This window comes from Durotheca rogersii, assembly GCF_024521655.1.
Source record: "Durotheca rogersii strain YMJ 92031201 chromosome Unknown GGS23scaffold_6, whole genome shotgun sequence".
NCBI lineage: Eukaryota > Fungi > Ascomycota > Sordariomycetes > Xylariales > Xylariaceae > Durotheca > Durotheca rogersii.
In genome coordinates, this window is record NW_026251237.1 from 1,916,713 (window position 1) to 1,942,571 (window position 25,859).

At 55.5% G+C, this 25,859-nt stretch overlaps 9 protein-coding genes across 9 annotated transcripts; 4 read left to right on the top strand and 5 right to left on the bottom strand.

The window, feature by feature from the left end:
• Positions 1-542: 542 nt before the first annotated feature.
• On the top strand, positions 543-3,797 carry GGS23DRAFT_562442 (CAMK/CAMK1 protein kinase). Its single transcript, XM_051516019.1, has 5 exons — positions 543-672; positions 773-1,269; positions 1,398-1,448; positions 1,656-1,900; positions 2,117-3,797. The coding sequence occupies exons 2-5, from the start codon at positions 862-864 to the stop codon at positions 3,159-3,161; spliced, it is 1,749 nt and encodes a 582-aa protein (XP_051373653.1). The 5' UTR covers positions 543-672; positions 773-861; the 3' UTR covers positions 3,162-3,797.
• On the bottom strand, positions 3,396-4,089 carry GGS23DRAFT_469940 (uncharacterized protein). Its single transcript, XM_051514210.1, has one exon. The coding sequence runs from the start codon at positions 3,919-3,921 to the stop codon at positions 3,550-3,552; it is 372 nt and encodes a 123-aa protein (XP_051373654.1). The 5' UTR covers positions 3,922-4,089; the 3' UTR covers positions 3,396-3,549.
• Positions 4,090-4,456: 367 nt separating this feature from the next.
• Positions 4,457-6,081, bottom strand: GGS23DRAFT_619679 (putative GPI anchored dioxygenase). The gene is made up of 3 exons (XM_051521030.1): positions 5,675-6,081; positions 5,434-5,490; positions 4,457-5,326 (listed from the first exon to the last, which is right to left on the bottom strand). Exons 1-3 carry the CDS (start codon positions 5,877-5,879, stop codon positions 4,476-4,478), a joined length of 1,113 nt encoding a protein of 370 aa, XP_051373655.1. The 5' UTR covers positions 5,880-6,081; the 3' UTR covers positions 4,457-4,475.
• A 1,220-nt stretch (positions 6,082-7,301) lies between these two features.
• Positions 7,302-9,122, bottom strand: GGS23DRAFT_470049 (alkaline proteinase). Its single transcript, XM_051514211.1, has 4 exons — positions 8,681-9,122; positions 8,149-8,458; positions 7,916-8,077; positions 7,302-7,852 (listed from the first exon to the last, which is right to left on the bottom strand). Exons 1-4 carry the CDS (start codon positions 8,981-8,983, stop codon positions 7,404-7,406), a joined length of 1,224 nt encoding a protein of 407 aa, XP_051373656.1. The 5' UTR covers positions 8,984-9,122; the 3' UTR covers positions 7,302-7,403.
• Positions 9,123-11,784: 2,662 nt separating this feature from the next.
• GGS23DRAFT_562457 (uncharacterized protein) lies at positions 11,785-12,757 on the top strand. Its single transcript, XM_051516020.1, has one exon. It carries the CDS (start codon positions 11,963-11,965, stop codon positions 12,179-12,181), a length of 219 nt encoding a protein of 72 aa, XP_051373657.1. The 5' UTR covers positions 11,785-11,962; the 3' UTR covers positions 12,182-12,757.
• A 1,504-nt stretch (positions 12,758-14,261) lies between these two features.
• GGS23DRAFT_470212 (Zinc/iron permease) lies at positions 14,262-16,339 on the top strand. The gene is made up of 3 exons (XM_051514212.1): positions 14,262-14,637; positions 14,737-14,916; positions 15,001-16,339. Exons 1-3 carry the CDS (start codon positions 14,616-14,618, stop codon positions 16,182-16,184), a joined length of 1,386 nt encoding a protein of 461 aa, XP_051373658.1. The 5' UTR covers positions 14,262-14,615; the 3' UTR covers positions 16,185-16,339.
• A 174-nt stretch (positions 16,340-16,513) lies between these two features.
• On the bottom strand, positions 16,514-18,308 carry GGS23DRAFT_470226 (carbohydrate esterase family 15 protein). The gene is made up of 4 exons (XM_051514213.1): positions 17,858-18,308; positions 17,465-17,751; positions 16,815-17,328; positions 16,514-16,713 (listed from the first exon to the last, which is right to left on the bottom strand). Exons 1-4 carry the CDS (start codon positions 18,202-18,204, stop codon positions 16,578-16,580), a joined length of 1,284 nt encoding a protein of 427 aa, XP_051373659.1. The 5' UTR covers positions 18,205-18,308; the 3' UTR covers positions 16,514-16,577.
• Positions 18,309-19,860: 1,552 nt separating this feature from the next.
• On the top strand, positions 19,861-21,593 carry GGS23DRAFT_562462 (lytic polysaccharide monooxygenase). Its single transcript, XM_051516021.1, has 4 exons — positions 19,861-20,041; positions 20,096-20,576; positions 20,628-20,981; positions 21,099-21,593. The coding sequence occupies exons 2-4, from the start codon at positions 20,384-20,386 to the stop codon at positions 21,380-21,382; spliced, it is 831 nt and encodes a 276-aa protein (XP_051373660.1). The 5' UTR covers positions 19,861-20,041; positions 20,096-20,383; the 3' UTR covers positions 21,383-21,593.
• Positions 21,594-22,736: 1,143 nt separating this feature from the next.
• On the bottom strand, positions 22,737-24,571 carry GGS23DRAFT_562468 (DUF1769-domain-containing protein). Its single transcript, XM_051516022.1, has 3 exons — positions 24,326-24,571; positions 23,387-24,272; positions 22,737-23,287 (listed from the first exon to the last, which is right to left on the bottom strand). Exons 2-3 carry the CDS (start codon positions 24,250-24,252, stop codon positions 22,963-22,965), a joined length of 1,191 nt encoding a protein of 396 aa, XP_051373661.1. The 5' UTR covers positions 24,253-24,272; positions 24,326-24,571; the 3' UTR covers positions 22,737-22,962.
• Positions 24,572-25,859: the final 1,288 nt, after the last annotated feature.

The window sequence follows — 25,859 nt, forward strand, 5'->3', positions numbered from 1 at the left end:
CCCGAAATCGAGCATCTTTTGGATCGCACACAGGCTAGCTGCATACTGCCAATAGCAAATCGCGAGCCGGCCGCCATTATCGTCATCCCGCAGCTTCCCGCCGAGGACCACTTGCTAGTAAAGGAACGGGACCTAATTCCTATTGCCTGGGGCCGGCAGCACAATCCTGGGTTGCACTCTCGATTGCTTGGCCCGGGCCTGAAACCGCTCACGGGACTGGTGAACCAGCGCGTGTAGGTGCCCGAAAGTTCCTTGCCCTGTTAGGGAAACCAAGAGCGGAAACTTGGAACTAGATAGCCAGAGGGTGTGTGGTGTGTGTGTGTGTGTGTGTGTGTGGGTGAGAGCGAGGGCGACGAAGACAAGCCCCAAGCTGCAACTTTTTTTTTCGGCGTGTGACGCCCGGGTAACAAACGATGTCAACAATGCAACAGCTGAAGAATTTCATCCGCCATGGTACGCCTTCGTCAACTTTCCCCTTTCTTCTCCCGCATCTTCAGTAGTGGTTCCTTTCTTCTTCTCCTTCTAGGGAATTATCCCCCCCCCCGCCTCTGTCACTCCATGTCCCTCTTTCTCGCGAGCGGTCCTAGGAAAGAATAATTCGGTCGTTGATCTCGCATGGCAAATCTAGTTGCTACGGCGTAGTCCTTCCTTTTTTTCTTCCTTCTTCCACAGGTTGGATTTCCTACCCGCGTATTCTCCCAGGTGTCGTTTCGACCTGCTGCAACCATACCCTGCATGTCCCACTGACATCCATCACCCTTACTCCAAACAGGCAAGCAAGCCAGGGTGACCAACTACGAGGAATCCCCGCGAAAACATGAATATTCCCCCCCTCAGACCGTCGCGCAACAACACAACGCCATGGGCCACGTAACCGAACCCGGAAACGCGACCGGCCATGGACAGCGAAGCGGAAACGTATCCGACGTCTATGCTGCTCAGTCAGGCGATGCCAAACACCACAACCGCGTCGCGAAGGCGGACGGCGTTGCTGCCCATCATGCCGACGCCGACAGATCCGCCTCCAAGGGCCATTCGGTTAAGGGCAGTGGCAGGAGAACCGATGATTCCCACGCTGCAAAGATCGTCCAAGAGGAGAACGAGAATAGGAACAAATTCCCCAAGTATCCCGGTCTAGAACGGTGGGCGCTGTTGGAGAAGATGGGCGACGGCGCATTCAGCAATGTCTATCGGGCGAGAGACTTGACGGGCGACACCGGCGAGGTCGCCATCAAAGTCGTCCGGAAGTTTGAGATGAACAACATGCAGGTGAGTCCGCTAGCAGTTGCTTTTTGTCTTGGGCCAAGTCTCTAGGCTCTCTGCATCCCTTTCGTTGAAGATTTTTCTTCGGTGGAACCAACGTTTCCTTTTACCAACTCCTGGGGCTCGATCTATAGGGCCACAAGCATCTACATGCGGATTTCAAAAAGGCTCCGAAGGCTGCAGAGGTGCGGATATCTTCTTTTTCTTTGTCGGAGTGGTGAACAGCGGAGTCGTTTTCCCTCTCTATTCGGCCCACCTCTACTTTGCCTTCGTGCACTTGGGATCTTGATCTCTTGCTCCTTCACCCTCCCCTTCCTTCCTCTCTCGTCTTGTCGTTTCCCGATCTACCCTCGTCCCGAGCGGGGTGGAGCAAGTCTGACGGTTCGTTGCAGCGAGCGAATATTCTGAAGGAGGTTTCGATCATGCGCCAGCTGGATCATCCTAACATCATCAGGCTCGTCGACTTCTCCGAGTCGAAGCAGTACTACTACATCATCCTCGAGCTGGCGCCCGGCGGAGAACTGTTCCACCAGATTGTGCGCCTCACATACTTCAGCGAGGACCTCTCTCGACACGTTATCGTGCAGGTGGCTAAGGCGTTGGAATACCTTCACGAGGAGAAGGGGGTCGTGCATCGGTAAGTCGCTTATTATATTAAATCAGCCCTGGGACCCGGATCTGCATTCTCGCCTTGCCGCCCCAAGCGACAGGTCTTGCCCGGTTGCTGCATATCCGAGTCCTTCCTGGACGCCCGTTCAGAGCGCATCAGAGATGGCTGAATTGGGCAGCGGTGACGTCACGTGCCGCCAGGATACGTCCCCCCTGCATCAGCCGGCTAACGTGCATGCGACAGCGACATCAAGCCCGAGAACATCTTGTTCAGCCCCATCCCCTTCGTTCCGTCCCGGCACCCGGAGCCGAGACCGCCCGGAGACGAGGACAAGGTCGACGAGGGCGAATTCGTCCCGGGCGTGGGGGCCGGGGGTATCGGCCAGATCAAGATTGCCGACTTTGGCCTGTCCAAGATCGTCTGGGACAACCAGACCATGACGCCGTGCGGTACTGTGGGATACACGGCGCCTGAGATCGTCAAGGACGAGCGGTATTCGAAGTCGGTTGATATGTGGGCCCTCGGCTGTGTGCTCTACACGTTGCTGTGCGGCTTCCCTCCGTTCTACGACGAGAGCATCGAGGTGCTCACCGAGAAGGTTGCCAAGGGTCAATTCACCTTCCTGTCGCCGTGGTGGGATGACATTTCGAAGTCTGCCCAGGATCTCATAAGCCATCTTCTCACCGTCGACCCCGAAAAGCGATATACCATCACCCAGTTCTTGAAGCACCCGTGGGTCCAAGGATCCAGCCCTACGCCGCGAGGCGAGAAAAGGCCGTCGGGCCAGGACGTGCTACGCGCCTTCGACGCCGGGCGATTTATTGACGGCGAGCGTCGCATTGATTTCCGGTCTCCCGGTGCCGTAAACCTGCGCGAGATATTCGATGTTGGCTACTCTGTGCACCGGCAAGAAGAAGAGGCCAAGCGACGGAAACAGATAGGTGCCAAAGGGGCTGCGCCGGCACGTCTGTCCGGCCTCGACGAAGATTTGGAAGAGGATGAGTCAGACCCCGAGTACGTACACGACAATGCCGACGCCCAGCAACTCGAGCAGACCATGCGGAAAACCCATCTGGGCAAGGACCAGGAGCGCGGGAGAGAGCGGGAGAGGCATACCGAAAAGGAACAACGCGGATACGGCCAACATAGTGCAGCCGTTGCTCAGGCGGCGCGGCAGCAAGTTCGTGATCGCCACAAGCAGCGCGGCGTGTTCGAGCTCAACCTGGACGGCGCGACGCTGCTGGGTAGACGTGCGGGGAAAGCCACAGCCAGTGTCGGCGGCTCATAGGATCTTCCAGTCGACGGTGGTCGTGAAGAGGGGGGGGAATCTTGGCGCCAAAATTAACGGTATACGCTACGCTCGTCGGTAGAACATCCATCTCAACCACCGGCCTTTTCAGAGGGACCACCAGTGTGTACGAGGACTAGGAGGGGTTTGGAGGCGTGGGTAGTATTGATTTGAACGAACAACATAACTGGGGGCAACAACGCTTTTACACATGGGGGCAGGCGTTCCCGGAATGATAATCGTACTTGAAATATCCAACCGAGTTTTCACGCCTCTAGGTAACAAATCTCGCAGAACGATCCCATCCCTATGTCGCGCTATTCCCATCTGATGTACCATGATCTTTTGGCGATGCTGTTACTACGCTGCTTGCGGCATCCCCAGGAGCTTAGGGGCTCGACGTCTCGAGCAATTCTCGATCTCGCATCGTGATCAGAAAGCCGCCATCTCTGCTAGACAATATTCCATAAGTACGGACCCTCCTCCCTATCTCTAGCCCCCCGCCATGATAAACGCCTTTGAGCGCTCGTGCCATCCCGAGGAAGGAGCTGGAGGATGAACATATATCTAGAGCGTGGCGACGGTCAAACGATTCGTAGGTGAAATAAGGGGGGTTATGGAAGGGGGAAGGGAGGTGTTTGACAGAGGGGAGAGCTGGTTCTATGAGAGAGAGGGGGGGTAAGGGGTGTGCAATCTGGGATGGTAGCTGGTGGGAGGCTGCGGGTTGAGGCGAGAGACAGAGCCAACATATCACCATCATACCCTCCTCCTCTTGATTCCATGGCTTCCTGCGGTATCTTGGTTACCGATCCGGGTGGTTTGAATGGTATAGAGAAGGAGTGAATAGGTGAGGGGGATGGGATGATCGACGGCGGGTGCGTGACGTATAGGTAAGTCGGAGGGACGTGGATCTTCTCTCTGGCCAAGGAGAGATTCCTTAACGATCACAGCGCTGTCAACACCCATTGCCCCCTGGATTCTACGTCGGTGCTGGGCAAGTACTTAAGTGGCCGAAGCCGGACGAAGCATCGGATCGCTATCAGCTACGAGTCATCCCGCAATGTAGCATGAGAAATTGTATCAAGTCTACCGTGCCATGATGCCGAAACTGGAGGTATACCAATGTCTGCGAGGACACCAACACAGAAGTAATACTGAAAGAGCTCGCTACCTCCCCCCTTACCTCGCTGCCGCTCCCCCTCGTCGAGATACCCCTAGTGGGCGACCCATAGAAGAGCCCCTCCTAACTTGCTTGTCTAAACGCTCAAGTTCTCCCTCCCTTCCCCCCTCTCCTTCCTCGCTCTCCCGTTAGCCTTAGCCGTGTGTCGGCGGCGGCGAGGCCACGGCCCAGAAGTCGAAGTTGGGGTTGTCGTAGCCGCCGCCCTCCTTCCAGGTCGCGGCGTGGGGGGCGTAGTAGTCCCAGTTGGCGGAGGTGTTGAGGCCGAGCTCGGCCCAGGCGAAGATGCCGTCGGCGAAGGTGGCGCCGAGCATGATGTAGTTGGGGAAGGGGTCGTAGGCGTCGGTGGCGGCGTAGCCGGTGAACCAGTCCTCGAGGTTGGAGGTGCGGGGGATGGGGTTGGCGCTGTAGGGCGCGGTGGCCTCGACGGCGTCGCGCAGGGCCTGGTCGAAGAAGAGCTGCGAGAGGTGGGCGACGGCGCCGCCGGCGTACGTGCCGTTGGGCAGGGTCGCGGCGCCGACGTGCGCGATGAGGTGCTGGTGCGTCGCGCGGCCCTGGTAGTGGCCCGGGAAGATGGTGTCGAAGGCGACGACGCCGTCGCCGTCGGCCGCCTGCACGCCGCGCAGGTACGTCGTCGCGAGCCCGCCCTGGCCCCGCGCGCTGACGCCGCTGTACTGGCCCGTCGCGTTGCACGACCACGTGTCGATCAGCACGCCCGCCGCCGGCGCGCACGTCTGCACGTCGACGAACTGCAGCTCGATGTGCAGCGGCACCCCGGGCACGCCCTCGACCACGTCGCTGCGGATCGGCTCCTGCAGCACGAAGTACGGCCCGTTGGCGTTGTCGGGCGTCAGCACGCAGCTCGTGTTGGACCCGAAAATCTCCCGGCTCGGCGTGTCCTTGGTGAAGTCCACCAGGCCCGTCTTGTTGTGCGACTGCGCCGCCCACTTCTGCAGCGCCGCCGCGTCCCGGCGGTGCAGCCACGGGGCTGTTTTTTGGCGGACCGGCCCAAGCAGCAGTTAGCCTTGCTTCCCCCCCCGACGGAGAGATCGTGTCGGTTTCGGACGGGGGGGCATCAGAGCCGCCCATGCTTACCGTTCTCGGCGCCCCTCTGCTTCCGGAGCCGGGCGAAGGTTTCCGCTCGTCGAGCCACTGCAGAGATGTACAGGTCAGTAAACCGCTGTCGGCGATACATATGTCTAATGCATATACCCGGGTCACGAGGACGGTATTAGATATCACTCCACAGCCGCAGTGCCAACCCCTTTTCCCAAGCTTTTCGCGTGATGTCGGACTAAGAGGTTGAAGAGGGGCAAGATTGGACGCAGCGACTCACTAGCACGCTCCTTGCGGGCCCTCACCGCGGGCGAGTTCTGGCACGCTTCCAGGGCTCTCGCGTTCATCGAGGCGACGACGTGAGCGTTGCCCATCTGCTCGAGGGCCTCGCGCTTCCCGATCTTCTCGCCCGGGTGTCCGGAGGCCAAGGGAGCCAGCGACAGAGCCACTGCCAACGTGGCCGCGATCGAAGACGCGGACACCATTCTCGGGACAGGTCAGGGCCTTTCTTTCTGTCTGCGGTGTGGTAGACGGTGCTGGAGGATGGCCGGTTGGATTTTCCTCCCTTTTCCTCTCGTCACTCGGGGGCGAGCCTCCTTTTTAGCCACCGGCCCTCCTCCTCAGCGGCTCGAAACTTTCTTCCTCTTTTTTTTTCAACCATCGACGCCAAGTTCCGTAGGCCTGCCTACGGTACTTCTCCATCGAGACCGCCAAGAGTCGCCTTCACGGCAGACGGCACTGCCCATCGCAGAGACTGCCGGCAAGAGGGGACGACAGAAAGGACGTCCAGCCTGCTCGAGTGGTGAGAAGAGCGTATGCCTCTGCCACGGGACCCCGCAGAACCGTGTCCCGAGTTGGTCCCTGGACTCTACCTATATAGGGTCATTAGAAGAAGACGCTGGTTCGCGCCGTTCTGGGAGACGTTCGTCTTTACCCGGTCTTGGAAGCCCGCCGTGATCCCAGATGAAATAGGTAATTGCTCGACGCTCTCCCAGCGCCCGCGAGCTTGGGCGCGTCGAGGACCCTGGGTCATCGAATGAGGCTAAATTTACCGCATTTCAAACCCAAATCTCTTGATAGGTTCATCCGCACCCCGGGCTCGTTTACACCCCAGAGATTGTTCATCGTTCCAAGTCCCGTCCCGGGTCCCCCCCATGGCCCGCCCGCCATATATTGGGCTCGCACGACAGACTCGCTCCTTGGGGCAGTTGACAACGACTCCGACGGGAGTGATTGGACCGGGGCTCGAGGCCATGGCACGGCCGCGGCGCGAGCGGTTAGGACAGGGCAAATACCGTTTCGTGGCAATGGATGTCGGCATCGAGTCACGTTTCATGTGCGCTCTGCGACCCTGCTTGTGGCATTTCCCACCTAACCCATCTCATCTGGGGTTCTTCGCCTCGCCGTCCCCGGGCGATCGATACTCATCGTCTTATGTAAGAAATCCCGCCGCCGATGTAATAACCAGCACATTGCAATAATCGCGGCCCCTTCTAGGGATCAGCCTAAATATCGTGGATTGCCCCTTGAGCAAAGGGGATCTACTTATCTCGAGGCGCAACATCAGGTCCACAGACTATCATGCGACCACTTCACGGTCTTAGTCTAGGAGCTTGCGCTGCCGAGAGTGTGAAAGAAAACCGCCTATGGGTTCGGGTAGATGGCAGTCGGTACGAATCTACGTGTTCAGCGTTTCGCGTCAAAACTACGTGGGGGAGTTAAATGAGCCAGACACCCTGCAGGATAGGTCTGGGTTCGGCTTGTGTCTCCCAAGAGCAGTTAGAAATGGCTTGGAGATAAATTAATTATGATCGCTATCTATCATAGTACTTGCGGAGTCTGCAGGCAAAGTGTGAGTCCTATGATGAGTTGACATCCCAGTCCTGGAGAGCCTAGGTTATAGCGAAGATCTCTTTAGCTTCCCTCTGAGCAAAATTCCCATCGAGTGATAGGTCCCTCTCGGCTGTCGTTTGCGTCAGTGGTCGTTGATATCAAATCGGCCCTATCCCTTAAGCGCCGTTGCCGTTGTAGAGGACAGCGTTGACAGTGCCGCTAGGGATTCCGGTAAGCCTGCCCGTGGTATAGAGCGCCTTGATGCGGTTGGTGACTGCAGCAGGGGTGCTGAGGCCCTCGAGCGCAATCAGGTACAGCGCGAGACCAGTGACGTGGGGAGTGGCCATCGAGGTACCAGAGATGGTGTTGGTGGCAGTGTTGGAGCCGATCCAGGCGGAAATGACGCTGCTGCCGGGGGCAAACAAATCGACAACGGCGCCGTAGTTTGAGAAGGAAGAAATGGCCCACGAGGAGTCGATAGAACCGACGGTGATCGCATCAGCAGCGGAAGCGGGCGATGTGTTGGCAGCGTTGGTGGCGCTGTTGCCAGCCGCAACGACGGACAGGACACCCGAGCCGAAGGCAGAGTTGACGGCGTTGTTGAAAGCGGAGGAGAAGCCACCGCCTAAGGGTCGAGTTAGTCAATGAATTCCAACCAACTCGCTGACGCGGATGGTGAATAGCTTACCGAGCGACAGGCTTAGGACGGAAACGCTTTGGCGGCCCTTGCTGATGACATCGTTCACAGCCCAGTTGTATCCGCTCAGGACAATCGCGGTAGTGCTAGACGAACCCTGGAACACCTTAACGGCGATGAGGGTAGCCTTCTTGGCGACACCATAAGTAGAGCCTACGGTACTCAAATTAGACAAGCTCGGCGTGATTGTCACGTAAGAAAAAATGGCACGATTGCCATCTCACCTCCGATGGTACCGGCAACGTGAGTGCCGTGGCCTACAGCGTCGGGGTTGCTGGTGCTGGCAGCGTTGTAGCCTAGCGACGCACGGCCGCCAAACTGTTCATGAGTTTCCAGGATACCAGTGTCGATGATGTAGGCATAGGTGCCCTCGCCGGCGGAGGTGTCATAGATGTACGACGTGGAGCCGGAAGTGCGGTGGGAGACGGTGCCCAGTCCCCAGGGTGCGCCGGTCTGGGTGGTAAGAGCGCGCTTCGAGAGCTCGGGGGTCTCGTCGAAGAGGTACCAGACCTGGTCCTCCTCAACCTCGGCAACCTATCGCGTAGGGTCAGCTTATAGGCCGGATACAGGCCCCGCGAGGCGTTGAGGTTTGATAGCTTTAACGAGTGACTATCTGCTGAGAGATGTCTCGGGATAACCGAGAAGTGCAGTGGGGAGCTAGCTTGACAAGTCGTTCGAACGGCTATTCAACCGAACGCTGCCAAAGAAGCCACTGCACAATGCCCCCCTGGCAGCAGGATAGTGTTGCTAACTTACGTCGGGGTGGTTCTTGATCTGCTCCAGAGTCTCCTCGTCAAACTCGGCGGAATAAGCGTTGAAGTTTGAGATGTGGTACTCGTGCTCGATACCAGTGGTGTCACGCTTAGACAGGCTGCGGCTGTGGATGTCGCGAGCCCAGTTCACATGGGTCTTGAAGTCCTCAGTGGTGATGCCCTCCTTCAGGGTGACGATGTACTTGTTGGGGACGATCTCCCGCTTCTGCTGAGGAGCAGTAGGAGCGGCGAAGATGGCAGGGAGAACGGCTCCGAGGAGGAGCGCGAGGCGACGAAAACTAGCCATGGCGGATAGGCACTGGTATGCAGGTCAAAGATAGAGGAGCTCGTAAGTCAACCTTGGGTGATCGAGTTGGTCTGAGAAATTATCCGACAGCATGGGCACCGAGAGTAGTTTATATAGACTTTTTTTTTAGATGTCCAAGAACTTGAAATTCATGACCGATGGCGACACCCCGTAGCCATTATTGCGATATAGGACAACACATTCCAGAACGAGGTTCTCATGATGTACAGTCGATCCTCGAGCTTCCCGATCAGCTTTAGGAGTCATATCGGCCTGGCTCAAAGAATTAGTTAGGGGTGGCAGCGCGATTCAAAATGCGGAAGGAGGAAATAGGACGTGTATGCACGAAAGGGCCCCCAGCAAATGTAAGTGGTTACCCGAGCTTATTCAGAAGAACACACTAGACTGACGGCTTGGAATTTGACCCAATGCTCAGCAGTGAAGAGTGCGGGAATGATGCCGAATGGGTAGCAATCGACTTGGCAATGTGACTTCGATGCCAGAAAGCGAAGCTGAATGCAGGTCAACAGACAGAGAGAGCAGCAGGCAGGAGGTCGTGGCTCAAGCCAGGGAGGGAGATGGAGGCGAGCCAACATCGGGGTTGGGCCGAAGTGTGGATTTTCCGATCGCTCATGGTGGTACGATTAAAGGTCTACCAGACGATGCTTAGCCGCATATCGTACCTTAAGACTCTCCAGATCGCCGGGGGGGATTCGATGAGCCTCCTCTGGGTTAAACCTACGGTTCCCTCCAAAGAGAGTGCCCTATATCAGCTAGGTGGTATAGGTAAAGATCAGCCGAGGTTCTGAGGGCGGTAGCGCTCATATCAAGACGAGCGCAGTGCGATCTGCACTTCAACGGACCCCGGATCGTCGTGAGGCTCCAAGCCTAAGCTCGCATACGGCATGGGCAAAAGCACCATAATCTCACTTAGGGGGCGCCCTTCTTCTAGCCTTGGCCGTGAGAGGGCAGGCGAAACTCGGATTAGGCCCGGTCAACCCCTGGCTAGCGTCGGATGAGATGCCAGTGCCGGCACGAAGAAGCTATAGGAGTGTTCAACCAGTTCCCTTCCGTTCGTTGGCTTACTCCTCCAATAATAGGCCACGGGAGACAGCAAGCTAGCTTATCTCGACCGGCGACGGGGGAGCCGGGGGGTAGGGGGGGTGCGCTGAGATGGAGATGTAGGTAAACCCGATCTTGACATTCTAGGCCGAAGAAGGGTAGGGAAGTTGAGTAAGCTCGCAGAATTGGCTGGGGTGCCGCCGGCAAAGGCGTATATGATGGTGTGGGTAGCTCGGGAGATGGAGATATCATAGATGATCAGAGATCAAGTTTCTTGGGCCCCCCTTCCCTCTCCGCCGATATGGAGGCTGCCAAGATCCAATAGCAGCGGGCGATGCCCCAGCAAGCGGGACGATGCAACTCGGGAAGGGCTTGTATGAACTTCAGAGCTGCCGTTTTCGTCAGGTAACGCTTGACAGGGACGCATGACGTTCATGTTGACAGAATGGCGCGAAGAATTGGCAATTGGCCACTTTACCGCCTACGCAATATGACACCGTGATAGCTGCAGATGGCGACAGCGCGGGGCACGGCGCAGTAGTTAGACGACACGGAGAGGTGCCTACACGACGTTTCGCTTCGTGGACCCATACCCTTACTCTGGATCCGTGGCCTGGGTCATCAAGGTTCGCGATGCCGATGCGATGCCACATTGCTTTGTCACCGGTGAGGTAGGTAGGTATGTCATCGACGTGCTGTGGTCGATAAGCCCGGCCATCCATCCCTCCGTCCTCGGGAAGAGCGGCATAAGACCACGGTGACGGCCTGCCTACCTCGGGAAGCTTTGCTGAGTAAAGCTCTTTACATTGATTAAACGGTGCTCTGCCATGGAGTGGTGATAATATAAGGATCCCCAACGATACGGGATAGGACACGCGTGACCTGACGAGAATGACTGGAGGCTGCTGGAGGTAAGGAGGGTAACGCCGTAGGCTGCATACTACGTAGTGTCTGCGAGAGGGTGTGCGGGGGGAGGGGTGTTCGTGATGGCCGACTCGGCAAGACGCGAGGGACGACGCGAGGGAATGGATATGGTCTTGGGGGGGGGGGCAAGGGGCACGATGGTGGCAGCAGAGGGAGGAGGACGAAGAGGAGGGGATCTAATATGTTGCCTGATAGGTACCTGTGTACTGCACGGAGCCGCCTATTGGAATAAGGCAGGTACCTAGGCAGGGTACCTAATGTGGGAAGGTGCTATATGCACTAACCCGATGTTAGGGGCGTGTTGGTACCTAGTTATCCGATGTTAGATAATTCGATAATTCAATTCCGGCATGGGTATCTCTTCAGCCTTCACGCTCAGGTACATCAGGTAACAGAGGAGATGAGTAACGTTGGCTACCTACCTACCTCCATTACCCCCTAGGTACCTCTGCCATCCTTGTCACCTAGGTACCTACATGTGATGCCGTAGATCAGGTACCTAGCCCCTTAAGCTCCTATTTCTGTCGAAAAGACTGTCTCTTTTTAGGAGGTAGTAAAAGGGCAAGTTAGAGGCACCTACGCCGCATCCCATCTGATTACCCATGTACCTACCATATGCATTTACGGAGTAGGTATAATCTGGCAGGTGAGCCAAACGGGGCACGCGGATGGCGAGGGAGGGAGTTTGAGAAGAATTGACCCCTCCGCCGTTCGTACTGGCTTAGCTTAGGTAAACTTAGTCATGGCCCCGAACGACGTTACACTGTTACTCGCTTGCAACTTGCCTGCATGTGGTAACGTCGCCCGGTAATCTGCTATGGGCGTCGGCGGGACCGGGGACATTATAGGCAGGTCTGCATATAGGTACTGCTAACCATTCGGGCTGGGCGCCGTATTACATCGTGATGTAGTACCCGCCTTGGGCTATCTGCCCACTCGGGCACGACACGCACCAAGTACAATACGACGGTGTGCGTCTATCATTCGACGTCAATGCGCTATGGCGTGCGGGCGTGCAGACTTTCCTGTCTAAGTATATACCGCATGCTCGCATCGGGTGCGTCTCAGCCTCCATCGCTTGCCGAGCACCTGTCCGTGGAGAATGTAACGAGGGGAGAAGACGAGATGGAGAAATGCAGGCAGGGAGGAGGTGAGGAGAGCGGGCAAGTTTTCAGGACAGGCGACTTGAAGAAAAAAAAAAAGAGCTTGTGATGAATCAGCTGCAATTCGATTCCTGTATTCAACCAGGAGTACGTACAAGCTGGGGTTTGGGAATGCGGCGTGTACCTACATGAGGAAGAGCCCCCGCGGTCTTACATAGACGCGTAGAAGGAGCCATAACAGGGGGGCGGCAAGGGGCTGAAGAGAAGAGGGGGAACCGTAGTCGTGCTGACTAGTCTCGCGTCAATATTTACATAGCAGATGGTAATGACATCGTTAGGTAATGGAAACACCATAGACTGGGGGAATACATAGCCTAGCAGTTGTGTGCCGTATTCTTCCCCGCCTTGTTCGCATGTAGGACTCCAGAACCAGCTCCGTATGACTTTATCTTAGCTCGTGTCTTTAATACTGTCTCAGGCATTTGAGAAACTCCGTTATCGATGGTAAACCTAGGATGGCATCATACCTGCATCCCGAAGGAGTGCAACAGCTGATAGTGTTGGTAGACCATGTTGGCCGAGACGGAGATCTCCCGGAGAGGCCGCTAACGCCAGAGTCAGAATCCGACGAGATGGAAATCAAGACGTAGAGAAATTTGTCATATATGATGTCGCGAGAAAGTACCTACATAGTTCACTGTAGTGCACTCCAAGCATAATATCGCTCGGTTATGGCTTTTGGCGAAACCTCGTCCTACTAAATAACAAAGTACCGGAGCCCAGGCTCCTGTAGAAAGTGGCAACAGTTGCTATCAGGATCTAGGAGCTTTAAAGAGCCTCCATACTCCAAGTATCTCGGAAAGCAACAAGACCCGGCGGTCACGAGTCCAAATTGAAACGAGCGTACGGTAAGAGTTCTGTAACCGGGTCCGGACATTCAAGTTGGATAGATAGATCGTGCCGTAAACTGGGTTTTCGTATGGCCTAGAAGGAATGGCTTTCGCGACGTGGGTATTACGGGCAATACCTATTGGTGCCTATAGTGTGCCCCTACCTGAGAACGATCGGGCGAAAAGAATCAATTCTTCCTGCCTCCGTCTACTAATGCTAATAACAAGAATATCACGCTCGCGTACTGTCTTAACTCCCTCGCTCGGTCCTCTTTACTTTGAACCTTAGACGGTGTTTGGGTGTTTAGTCCTTTGACATATTACCTAATATCCGTCTGTGAACTATCTCGCAGAGATAAAATGGAGCGCGTGTCATATAAGAGAGCACAAATCCGTTGCGCTCCTATGAGCTTAACATGACAGTGTACATGCATTGCACGGAAGGGCGAGCTTGACTCGGAAGGGTAACAATGCGACGAGATAACGTGGGTATTTGATTTACAACCTGGAGGCTACTTCTGATAGACATTCTGGCTTGACGAAGCATGTATGGATGATATTGAAAAGGAGACGCCCTGTTAGGCGCTGTCACTCGATCGCTCTCTTCCCGGGCTATACCTACTGTCCCTAAAGCAGAATATTAGAGTGCGATGAATAGGAAACCGAAAGTCGACGTGACAAGAGGCCCCGGTTAGTGGTCCGGGTTAACTTGAAGATTTCAATATCTCGCCCTCCTTTGTCGGGAGGAGAATCCCCGTCTAGATAGCGGGAGGCTGTACCGGTCTCTGTTTGACGGTCGGACTCTCACCAGCTCATTTTTTCTTCCGTCTGGCCTAGGATTCGAAAACATGGCTCCGGTAGGTAGGTAGGTAGGTAAGTGGTCTGAGGTTGGATGACTGCAAGAACATGGTATTACATGTCGCCGAAATCCCACTCGATACAGAGAAATCGACGCACTACGCCCTGAAGATAGACCCTGGTTGCAGAATGAGAGATTCCCGAGCGATGTGGTGATGGCTGAAGCAAAAGATGAGGGCGGCGAACGCTCCGAGACATCGGGCAGGCTGGAGTCCGGCCTGGACCCACCCGACAGGCTGAGTCAGCTAGTCCAGCCACGGGCAGGTACCTAGGTACCTACCCGGGCACTTAGGAGGCTAGGAGGTACCTACCCTGGTACCTGGATCACCTCTGCTGCCGACTCGCCTCTCAGGTGGTTCTCTGTACCAGGTAGGTACCTAGGTACTAAAAGAATGTCCAAAGAATCAATTTTCTTCCATCCGTCGCCGCTTCTGGCAATGGCGCAGCTTCTATTGATAGAAGGTATCCATCCATGACATGCCTCCGGAGTACCTCCCTGCCTTAGAGAATGTACCTCCTATTATGTGTGTAGCTATTGTTATATACATCCGATCTCGCCTCCGTTAGGTACCGAACAGAACAAGACACCTTGTCGGCGGCGTCGACGACAACATGCCCTTCTCTACCGTCACCACCACAACAACATAGCGACGCCGGCATCACCCTTTTCCCTCCGTAATCAGGAATCGCAGTGACGATGCCGACAGCGTCCCGTCCCGAATCATACCGCCGCCTGTAGATGACCTATCCCCGCGCCTCGGTTGCCGCATCCGCACCCATAGCTGTTCCTTTACGATGGAGCTGCTAACCCAGGGAGGTACGTATGTGTGCATGCACGTCGGCGCATATCCGTACGCGACATGGCCCTCGCAATAGGTTGCGCCTCGGCCTGCTAACTTCCATCTCCCCACCGTAGACTCGTCCTGGTCCTCCATCCCAACCCATCTGCTGCTTGCCGAACTCGAGAGAAGACAGGACGGTCAGGCCGACAACAACAATGCCGAGAAGCCCGCCTGCGGGTCCGGCGACAGAGGCGCCTACGATACGCCGCTCCACGTCTTCGCCCTGTTCCTGATCTTAACTCTGAGCACGCTGGGTGAGTGCCTGTACCTACAAGCCTTGTGGCTCCGCTCGTGCACCGGACTAGCTGGCTAACTACGGGCCAAAAAAAACATGGTAGCATGCGGATTCCCTCTCTTCTCTCGCCGAAGCTCCAAGAGCCGCCGCGCCCACAATATAGTCTTCCTTAGCCAACATTTCGGAACCGGCGTCCTAATCGCGACCGCCTTCGTCCACCTGCTTCCCACCGCCTTCATATCCCTTACCGACCCCTGTCTTCCGTACATATTCAACGAGGGATATCCACCCATGGCTGGTTTAGTAGCCATGGTGTCGGTCCTAGCCGTCGTATCGTTGGAATCGTACTTGACTACCCGGGGCGCCGGCCACTCTCACGCACATGCGCACACGTGGGACTCGGACGACGAAGAATTAGATGAGAATAGGAAAAACGCGCAAACGAATGGCGGCTTAGCCGCAGGGAGGGCTAGCAGCCACCGGGCGACAGATATCGCACTCGACGATCTAGGAGCTAGTCGAGGTCTAATGGCCGACGTCTCGCCACTGCCCGGCTCTATGCCCATCACTACGGCGGCGCCGAACAGCCACAAATCTCCTCTTCCGAGCAAGAATGACGATGACAACGACGAAAACAGCGACGGCGATGATGACGACCTCCATCTGGATCTAAACGAACTCGATCCGACCCCAGAAGATGACGAACTGCCCCTGGCCCGCTCCAACGGGGACGCTAGACTCGCAGCACGGTACGCCGAGTCCGCGGCCCTCCAGGCCCCGCCGTCGCCCGAGGAGCAGAAGCGCCTGATGTTCCAGTGCATCCTGCTCGAGGCCGGCATCCTGTTCCATAGCGTGTTCATCGGAATGGCCGTGTCGGTGGCGACAGGCCCGCCGTTCGTCGTCTTCCTCGTCGCCATCGCCTTCCACCAGACGTTTGAGGGCCTCGCGCTAGGGTCTCGCATCGCCGCGATCCAGTTCCCGCGGTCGTCGCTGCGGCCGTGGCTCATGGTGCTCGCCTACGGCCTCACCACCCCCATCGGCCAGGCCATCGGCCTCGCCGTCCACCGCATGTACGATCCCCTCAGCCAGACCGGCCTACTCATGGTCGGCTTCATGAACGCCATCTCGAGCGGCCTCCTGCTCTTCGCTGGCCTCGTCCAGCTCCTCGCCGAGGACTTCCTCACCGAGAAGAGCTACAAGTCGCTCCACGGCCGGAAGCGCCGGAACGCCGGGTTTGCCGTCTTTGCCGGAGCCACGCTCATGGCCCTCGTCGGCGCCTTTGCGTGATTTCTTTCTCTCCCTTAAAATTTTTAGGTTGCTTTTCGGCCATCTTTCGACGAGAGAAGGGCGTTCCTTTGCTTCCCTACTTACCACCCATTCACTGCTTAATTAGTCCAACCGAGGCGTGATTCTAGAGCTCTATGGGTATAGGCGTTCTTGGAAGGGGACATTCGGGAGGTGGTAACGATACTTTATAGACATGGTTGGCCGCGGCTGTTTCTTGCACTCAGGAGGGCCGATGCGTAGCTACGTTGCTTGGTTCAGGCGTTTCGGTCACATGTAATAAAAAATAAAACCTCTTCGAAATGATTTTCAATGTGCGTTGACACACCCTGTTTCCTTTTCCTCATACACTGGTGCCTCCCAAGTCGCTATGAAATTCTAGCCAGGTGTTCGGTATTAGGCGGCCTTAGGCACCGCGCTAGCCCACGGGTAGGTCGTCGTCATCGGCGAGCCGTAGCTACCCAGGTCGTTGTAGTCTTTGGTGATCGTCTTGTTCTGGAGCACTTTCGTCACGAAGGGGAGGACACTGTTGCTTTGCGGGGGTTAGACTCGAAATTTACTAAGCAAGAGGTTCTAGAAATGGGTTGAGGTGGTGAGGGATGGGGGGAAGGGGAGTGTAGTCTCGACACTTACAACCCGCTCATGTCGCAATGGCCGCCGCCGCGGACGGACATGGCGATTTGGTCGCTGACGCCAAGCCAGTCGTAGACCTGCTTGGCAGCAGGGTAAACGATGATGGAGGTGCCCTTGGAGTTGGTGAACTGGTCGCCAGTGCCCTGGTCGATGACAAGGGCGCGGGGGGCGATGGCGGCGGCGATGGTGTGGGCGTCGTAGGGCAGGTTCTCGGCGTGGTTGACGAAGGTGCCGAGCGTGCTGTCGGTCCACCAGCCGGCGCCGCTCTTGCTGTTCTCGAGCGTCTCGTCCTGCCCGCTGAGCCCGTGGTACCGGTAGGGCCCTAGGCCCTGCACCCCGCTGCTCATCGGCATCGTCAGCGTGATCCGCGGGTCGAGCAGCCCCGCCGCGAGCGCCGCCTTTCCCAGTCGCGAGCACCCCGTCACGCCCACCCGGCTGCTGTCAATCTCGGGCACTGTCGCGTTGAGCGCGTCGAGGACCCGGTGGAAGCCCCAGGCCCATGCCGTGAGGACGCCTGTTTTGTTTCCGAGGACGGTCGCGGGTTAGTCGGTAAACCTGCTCTCATCTACTCTCTTGGTACGAAAGGAATTCATCTATGGGGAGCGTGGAACACAGAGGACGATAGACAAAATAGCTGTGATAGGACATACCGATGTCCCGCCCCTTATAGAGATCCCAGAATGCGCCGGTCTTAGCGTTGCTATCAGGCGAGACGCGAGTATAGTCGAAACCAACGACGGCGATGCCGGCCTGTAGGTAAGGCTGGTTGGTCATGCCGCCGATGTTAATGACAACGGGAGCCGGCGAGGCGGATGGCAGCGCGAGCGTAGCGCTGAATCTACCCGTCTTGCCGCCTGCCGTTACTTCGATGTTAACCGTACTACCGCTACGGGTGGCCTTGACAGTCTCCTGAGAGTGGTCCGGGTAGTAGCCGTATCTAGGTGAGAGCGCGCACGTTTGTCAGGACGTGCTCAAAATTAACGAGACTCGCACAACTTCGTAGATGTGTGCAGGATTCATTCGAGTCTCAGAGGCCGACTCACTGGTATTCCTGGAGTAACTGGACGATCTCAGGCTGCCGGCATCGGTACCATTCCTCAGGCGTCTGGATCCTGTTCTTCCCATTTCCGTTCATTACGTCGGAGGCGAATGAGGGCGAGTCGCCGCCCTCGCTGTCCGTCGTCGTGTAGGCTAACGGAAGCCAAGGGTCCGGGAGCGTCGTCTGCTTTGGGAGCTGCTGCCACGTGGGATACTTGCCTGCCGAGGGGACCGGTGCGCATTCTGCCAATCGCGCTGCGGCCGCTGCCGTGCTAGACGGTGCTGGAATTGCCGCCCCTAACCAGGCGAGGGCCACAGTGCCGATGAAGGCGGCGGACTTAGAGTACGGCATGCTGGGCGAGAGTCGTTGGTCAAGGCACGACGCACGAGTAGGTCTGGATGAAGGATATGGGGTCAAAAACACCCATGGTTTTGATCCGAACTGTAAGAAGGAATTCAGATATTATTATATTCCTCGTCTTCACCACCCGTAGCATGCAGAAGTGGTAACATCGGTCGGTCCCGGAGCCTGGGCTTCCTTGCCTTCATCGACACTCCCGCTACCCCGAGAGGACGAGTAGGATATTTTTGGAAATGTGGCTATTCAATGCGTACAGGCCCTCGAGGCCGCTGGTAAATGACGAAGCGCGGCTCGTGGGGACGATCGGGTTATCTTTTATCTTTCCGCGTCCAACTTTCAACCCTGGTCGCAGCCAGCGCCCCTCTCGCGGCTCTTTGCAACCGAGCATCTGCTTTGTAGAAACGATCCACTTCAACGTGACTGAGGAGAAACCTGCTCGTGGCAGAACTGGGATTAAGACCGAGAAAGACCTTTTCTAAGGATCTCGCGGGAGTCGGGGGGGCCAGGCCTCTCCTGAGGTGACATGGAGACTTTAGCCGGTAATCGCAAAGAACCATAGTTATCGTCGATATTACACCCTCCAACCGCTTCTGCTCACTTCCCCCAATATAGGTTGATACTTCTTTCAACACAGTGCTGAAAAGCTGGTACGCCTTCCCACGCCTTCCAACCCGTTATGCCATCACTTGGCTTTCGGAAAAGGAGACCCCACTGCCTAGTTACCTACCGGATGCCGTCTAATACCTAGCTTGCAAGATCGGTGCAAGGGGAGTGGTGATGCCAAGCATGTTGCCAAGCACGCTACCGTAGATGCGTTAGCTAGCTAGCAAGCCGCAGCTCTGCAGGCTGCCCCGTCGTTGTCGATTGTAGTCGTTATTTGACAGCGACGGTAGCGTCGTAACGCTTCGAGATAACTATTAGCTTGGCCATACCGATCAGGCCCCGCTGCTACGAGCTGTCCGCGGCCTGGGTACAGAAGTAAGGGATCTGCGAGGCTGGGCGCCGGTTCCTACTACCATTATCAGTAGTCCGTCAGTTCCGACTATAGCTACAATATTCCAACGGTGACTAAGGATGCCGTGAAGTCTCGTAGACGAGAGCGGTGCTCGCTGCCCAGCTGCCGATGCCTGTCTACCACGATCACAGACCTGAGAACTTGGGTATTTCAACCTTCTCGTGGGGACGGCCCTTTTTTCCATTGCGATAACTGCCGACCCTCCGCCTTGCGTTCAGGAATTGGAGGCGACTGCGTATGTGCGGTATCGAAGCAGCGTGTGTTCCAATGGACGTACCTAGTGTTTACAGTATGTTCTGACCTTTTCGTGAGAGGGAGGAATTGGGACGGAAAAAGAAAAGAAAAGACGGGCCAGTTCCGATTCAGGTTTCCTACGTTCTCATTGCCTGAGAGGAGGGCCACCTCTCGGTATTATGCTTAAGAGGTTATGCAGTTATGTCAAGTTGAACTTCAACCAATCTAATTTGAACAATCGCGAACTATTCAAGTCTATAAGCCTATTACCTCCTGCGGTACGTAGTTGATGCTGATTGGATGCTAGGTCTCTTAGGTAATAGGGGTAATTACCTAACTAACCCCACCTGACACCAACCCAATCATCCGACTATAGACTTACCTGGCAGTAGGTATACTGAAGTACTCCAACACCTTTTCATTTAGGCATCATATTCCGAATTCCTCTCCTTCTCCCATCCATTCCTGTCCCGTCCCCTCCGCTCTTCTTCTGTTTCGTTCCCTCTGCCGCCCACCGCCCACGCAAGTCGGATCCTATAGGTACGGGCATTCCCGAACCGAACAAGTGAGCGAGGAAGCGTAGGTATAAGACAACAACTCTCGGTGACGATGTCCCTGACATAAGACTCCCAGGGGCACTTGTGGCGTGCGCATCCGACTTGGCAACCGGATGGAAGGGTTCTCGGCGTTCTCCAAGCGGCCGAATGCCACAGTTATCTGCATTGCCGAGACCGTCCGTAGATGTGCAAAGTAGCCATCCTCCGGCTTGGCTTCGATATTAGCCGCGAGGCAGTCCCTCGCAGTCCATAGGGTGGAAGAAGCCCGCAGCATCAATCAGGTGGGGTGCGCAATGCGGACCGAGAAGAATAGAGCGATGCGGAACCTGGCTTTCTGGGAACAATAAATTAATGACACCACTCTATGTTGGCCATCCACGTCACCCGCGAAGGGGGCTTGCTTGGCCGTCGGTTACACGCACATAAGACCAGCAACTGTGGCCACGGGTCTTGCTGTCCACTCGCCTCCGCCTCCTCTATCCTCGCCGACGACAGGAAAATAGCAATGAAGTTTCTCGCCAGCGTATTGATCGCCACTACGGCGGTGCAAGCCCACTGTAAGCCTTCCCGGAAACCCTCGTATTCGCCCGACTAACCGTCCCCGTCAGACACGTTCCCGCGTCTCGTCGTCAACGGCAAGGCCGAGAGCACGGACTGGTTCGCGACCCGTAAGACGAAGAACGCCGACAGCAAGCAGGGCATCGAGAACGTGGCTAGCCCCGACCTCCGTTGCTACTCGTCCCAGACCGCGGCCAACATCCTGACCGTCCCTGCCGGCGCCACCATCCACTACATCTCGACCCAGCAGGTCAACCACCCAGGACCGACCCAATACTACTTAGCCAAGGTCCCTGCCGGTCAGAGCGCCGCAACTTGGGACGGGTCCGGGAATGTCTGGTTCAAGTTCCATACGACGACACCCACGATGGACCGCAACAAGCAGCTCACCTGGCCTGCTCAGAGTACAAAACATTCTCCTTCCCCTCTTTCCACCTCCTCTTAGATCCGCATTCTCTCAAACATGCACCCAAACGTGGAGACTACTAACCCGACCTTCTTCTCCTGCTCCCTCTCCCCAGACGAGTACGTCCTGACCAACGCGACGATCCCGGCGTCGACGCCCGACGGAGAGTACCTGCTGCGTGTCGAGCAGATCGCGCTGCACATGGCGATGCGGCAAGGCGGTGCGCAGATCTACCTCGCGTGTACGCAGGTCAAGATCACGGGCGGCGGCAGCGGCACTCCCGGCCCGCTCGTCGCGTTCCCCGGCGCCTACGGCAGCAGCGACCCGGGAATCCTCGTCAACCTCGGCACCGTCGGCGAGGCCTACGTGCCCCCTGGACCTGCCGTCTGGAGCGGCTGAGCGGCGCGATCCGCCCCGGTAGATAGGATAAGACGGGGTGATAATGGTAGCTTAGTACCGCGCGTCAACGCGCTGAGATCCAGATCTCGCTGTCTCGACGTTGGTCTCGTTTGAGCGTAGGCCATCCAATGATCGATGCCATTTATTCTCCAGCACATAGAATACCCTTAAACGCATGATAACAATGAATGGGATCCGAAAATCACACTCCAGTCTTGCCGGCTACGGTTTATGTAGCTACAGGGACAGTGAAAGCAGTGACGAGAGCGGCGCTCTTATAACATTAGTGTTAATAACCTGGGTACTCCGATTCCTAGGGAGTCTAAGAGGGGGCCCAACAACTTCCCCGTGCTCAGCACATGGTTACATTCTCGATGTCACACCACCTAAACGAAGCGATCTATACGATCTGGGTGGTGTTGGTACTACGACATTGGCGTAGGAAAGTCGCCTGGCGAATGGATTAATATTAAGGCGTGGTTAAGAGTTTAGCTCGGAGACGAGCGAATAGGACGGAACGCTGTGGTTATTATTGTTTCCTTGGGCATGGATGCTGATGTCTTGAGAGGTCCATTAATGCTTCGGAGAGTCCCCTCAGGCAATGTGACTACATATACAATGAATCCCCGAGTCCGTCTGGCGCACTTCTTCCTATCCTACTCTCCCAGCCGACAACCCCGTCTCCACGTTACCACGCCCGGGCTGTTGCCCATCCACCCTTCAGCGAGGTCTAGTCTCGTTAGAATATATATCTCAGCGTTTCTTACGGTGCCTGATTTTATTTCTCCGAAGGCGCTTTCCGGAGGCTCGATCGTTTAGAACTCAACCAAGTATGACGATAGGCAGGACCACGGGAACTTCGAGGTTCTCGTCCTCGAGGAGAACGGGCGGGTGTAGCATTATACGCGCGATGATAGCACGCCTAAACCTGACAGGAAAAGTTCCAGCTGGGGGCACTCGGCTTCTGTAAATTTCGCGTATGGTGATACTGGCGTAAACGTCCCTCAGGGTGATATTCCATCAATTCGGAGTGTTGAGATCGATCTTAACAACTACTTTAGACAGCACTTGTGCTAGAAATCAGGCTGGTTCGGCACTAACGTTGCGCCCAACCTAGACGGGAAGACGAATATTTTACTTATATCTTACGAGTAGGAGGCGAAAGGGGGCTGGGGAGGAGGAGGAGGGGTTGCATTCTCAGCGCCTCGTCCAGCCTGTTTATATTACGACTCCAGGGGCAAACTTTAGGCATTTTAAGGCATTAATTCCAGAAGCCGACGCTGTTCCCCTATGTTTCTCATCCCTCTCTATCGCCCAACTACTACTTGTCGGTTGGGGAAGATCGATAATGGAGGTTGATATAATATCGACTAGCCGAACCTACGAGAAATGGTGGGACTGAGGGTGAGAGTGGCCGTGTGTTGTGGCGTTATCGATTTCAACTCCACCCAGAGGTCAATGTCAATTAATACGGTTGTTCATTGAAAAAAGTAAAAACATAATCCGTTTTCAGTTGATTTCTCCTTTGATAGTGAGAGATGTGCTATAAGGCACGGACCTGGCATCTATTATTATTTGGATTAGTCGACACCGTCGTCGAAAGTCTCCTGGTTCCTAGCTGCCCTACCAATATCTATCTTCTCAAAGCGTCGACGGGTTTCATAATTGTCTTTGTCCGGGCTCGCGCCGCTATCCACCTCGGCCGCACCTCCGAGGTCATCGGTCGCCTCCCCATCATCATGCTGCTGCTGCTGTCTGGCTGCCGTTAACGGAGTTGGCTTGAGCGACCCGTCCTCGTTGACATCTTCCTTAAGGTAAAGCGTGAACACGACTACCAAGTACGTGGCGTTGGACGCGCGGTTACGCAGTACGTATCTGAGGGTGTGTGAGCGCTTCGGTCTAGGCCTAAATGCACGCAAATGGGCACAATGAGAATGCAATTTCAACTGTTGTGGGAGAAGGGGCAATATATCCGCGCGTCGTTAACGACCGAGCTCGGCTTACCTCAGGCTCTGGCCGTCCCAGTATTTCATAATTGGTAGAGTGAAGCCTGGTAGGCGAAGGCTGAACTCGTTAAAGTCAATGTAGGGGTTGTAGAAATCGAGACAGTATGTTTTGCCGTAATGGAATAGCCACCGGCTCCGGTTGTCAGACTTCAAGGCCCACTTCATGCGGTCCTTGGCGGCTTCTGGTGTGCCGATGGCGTGTCGGTCCCTGAGGCCATCTTCATCACCGCCTTCTCCGAAGCACAGCCCACCCTTCTCTGGGCAGATCTCGCCCGGTCCTACGTGAATGGTGTTGAAAGACGACAAGGCAGGCCCGTATAGGTAAGGCTGATCGGCGTACGCGTCGCCTTCGAGGCCGGGGTCGATCCACCACTTCACGATGTTCATGGCATAACCGAAGCCGGGCGGGAGGCGGTCTCGAATGGGGTGGTCAAAATCGTTGCCGAATTGGAGGTCTGTCCCCGAAATGCCGCTAGCAGCTTGCTCATCGGTGTCCTCGTCGCTATCAGCACAGGATGATGACTGCGAAGATCCAGAGCACCGCTCCAGTCTCGGCGGGGCTCCGGACGGGTCTTTCGAGACCGACATCGAGTCGGGACGGGCGGCAGGCCTCTTGGGCGTGAAACGGATTGCTATACTGTACCAGTCATCATTGGCGGTATGAGGCTCGCACGTAAAATAAGGAGAGGTGACGGGCGAGCCTCTAGGCAGGCCGCTGTAATTCCGCACGCGGACGTTGAGCTCCGCGTCGATCAACTCGGTATCGATCCTAACCGGCTCGTGCGAATTAACGGGCACTACGACATGCTGGTCTAGATCGTAGTCTGATCCGGCAGTTACTCGAATGATGTATTTCTCCGCCATGCCAGGGGGGTATTATGTATCTATACGGTGTCAGCCCAGTGCTGAGGTTTTCGAAGGTCTAGCGCGCTGTTACCATGCGCTGATACCGTCGCGGGGCCTTAGCCGGCTTCGCGACCTCGATGGATGGTGCTATCGCGTCGGAATCGGGGTCGAAAAGGACCCCCGACGCGGACGTCGAGGCGTTCCCTATTTACCTGCACGGAGAAAGGGTCGAGCCTTTGACTGGGATGGCGGGTGAGTTTTGGCGAGATTAGAGGTCTCAGATCAGCCCAACTAGTCCCCTGTACCTCACCCCAACCTCTAACCGGATTAGGCGATTTTGCCGAGCTTTTTCCCTGTCAACCAAACTTTATCCCTATTTCGTACAAGGGTCGCTAAATTCTCCTTTCTAACCACCGTACGAACGTACATTTGATTTATTCTTTTTCGCGATTAAAAGTTGCCCTAGGAGCATTCAATAAATAATTAACTAATCGGTGGTGGTGGTGGTGGTGGTTGTGGTGGTGGTTTGGTGGTGCTAGTTAACTTGGTGGTACAGTTGACTTGGTGGTGGCAGTGGTGGCGGTAGTAGAGGCTTAAGTAATCAGAAGGATCTTACCCTAACCAACTAGTGGAGTAAGGTCGTAGGAAAGAGCCAATAGAATCTTTAGGAAGCCGCGACCCGCTTTAGGGTGAGGTTCAGGGGATTAGTTGGGCTGATCTGTAGACTCGCGAGATTATGAAGAGAGCAGAATGTTCGTATGAGCACAGTGTCCAATCGTGCGATGAGCATAGGTACCTACCTATATAATAATTATGTACAGTCAGAGGTATTTATGCATGTGTATATGTACAAGGGAATCAAAGCCACTGGATGTATATAGATGCAAGAAGGTTATTGAGACACTTTCCGGTTTCTTTGCACTTTGCTATTGTGCCCGTCGCCGGAAAGGAAGGTACCTAGGTAGATGTACGTATAGTACCTGCGGATGGTACCGATGTACCTAATGTAGGTACCGAAGAGATAATTGTACGAGACTGTGTGGGAAGGTTGAAAACGCAGGTACCTACAGGTACCTACATATACCTTAAACTACGCAATAGGTGCATACAAATCCGATATTTGCCTATAAATGACGTCAGCATCCAGTTGGAATATATAACCTCACTGCGAGGACATATAAGAAATATTACCTAGGTACCTATGTATATGCAGATTGTACCCATATATGTGCGTTGTGGAGGGTTCGCTCTCGTTGCTTCGCTGCCTTATTTATAAGGCATACAAAACGTTGAAAGCCGAACCCGACTTATTATTGATTGAAAAGGAGTAAATCTAGGTGCCAAAACGGCGATTGAACAGCTTTAAATACAGTTGCGAATCAGCCAATCACAGGGCTCCTTTCAGGGTGTCCTGGGACCCACATATACACACCGTATCCCTTATCCGGGGAGCACGGCATAACGAGGACACAAGATAGAGGCTCCTCGACAGGAAATGGTGAGGTTATCGGTCAACCTCAGCTAAGGCGAAGATCATTGTGTCATGAAATCTACACCACCGTTACTTGGAATTAAGACGAGGAAACGACTTACCAAGAAAATGCGACTGGAAGACTAGCATCAGA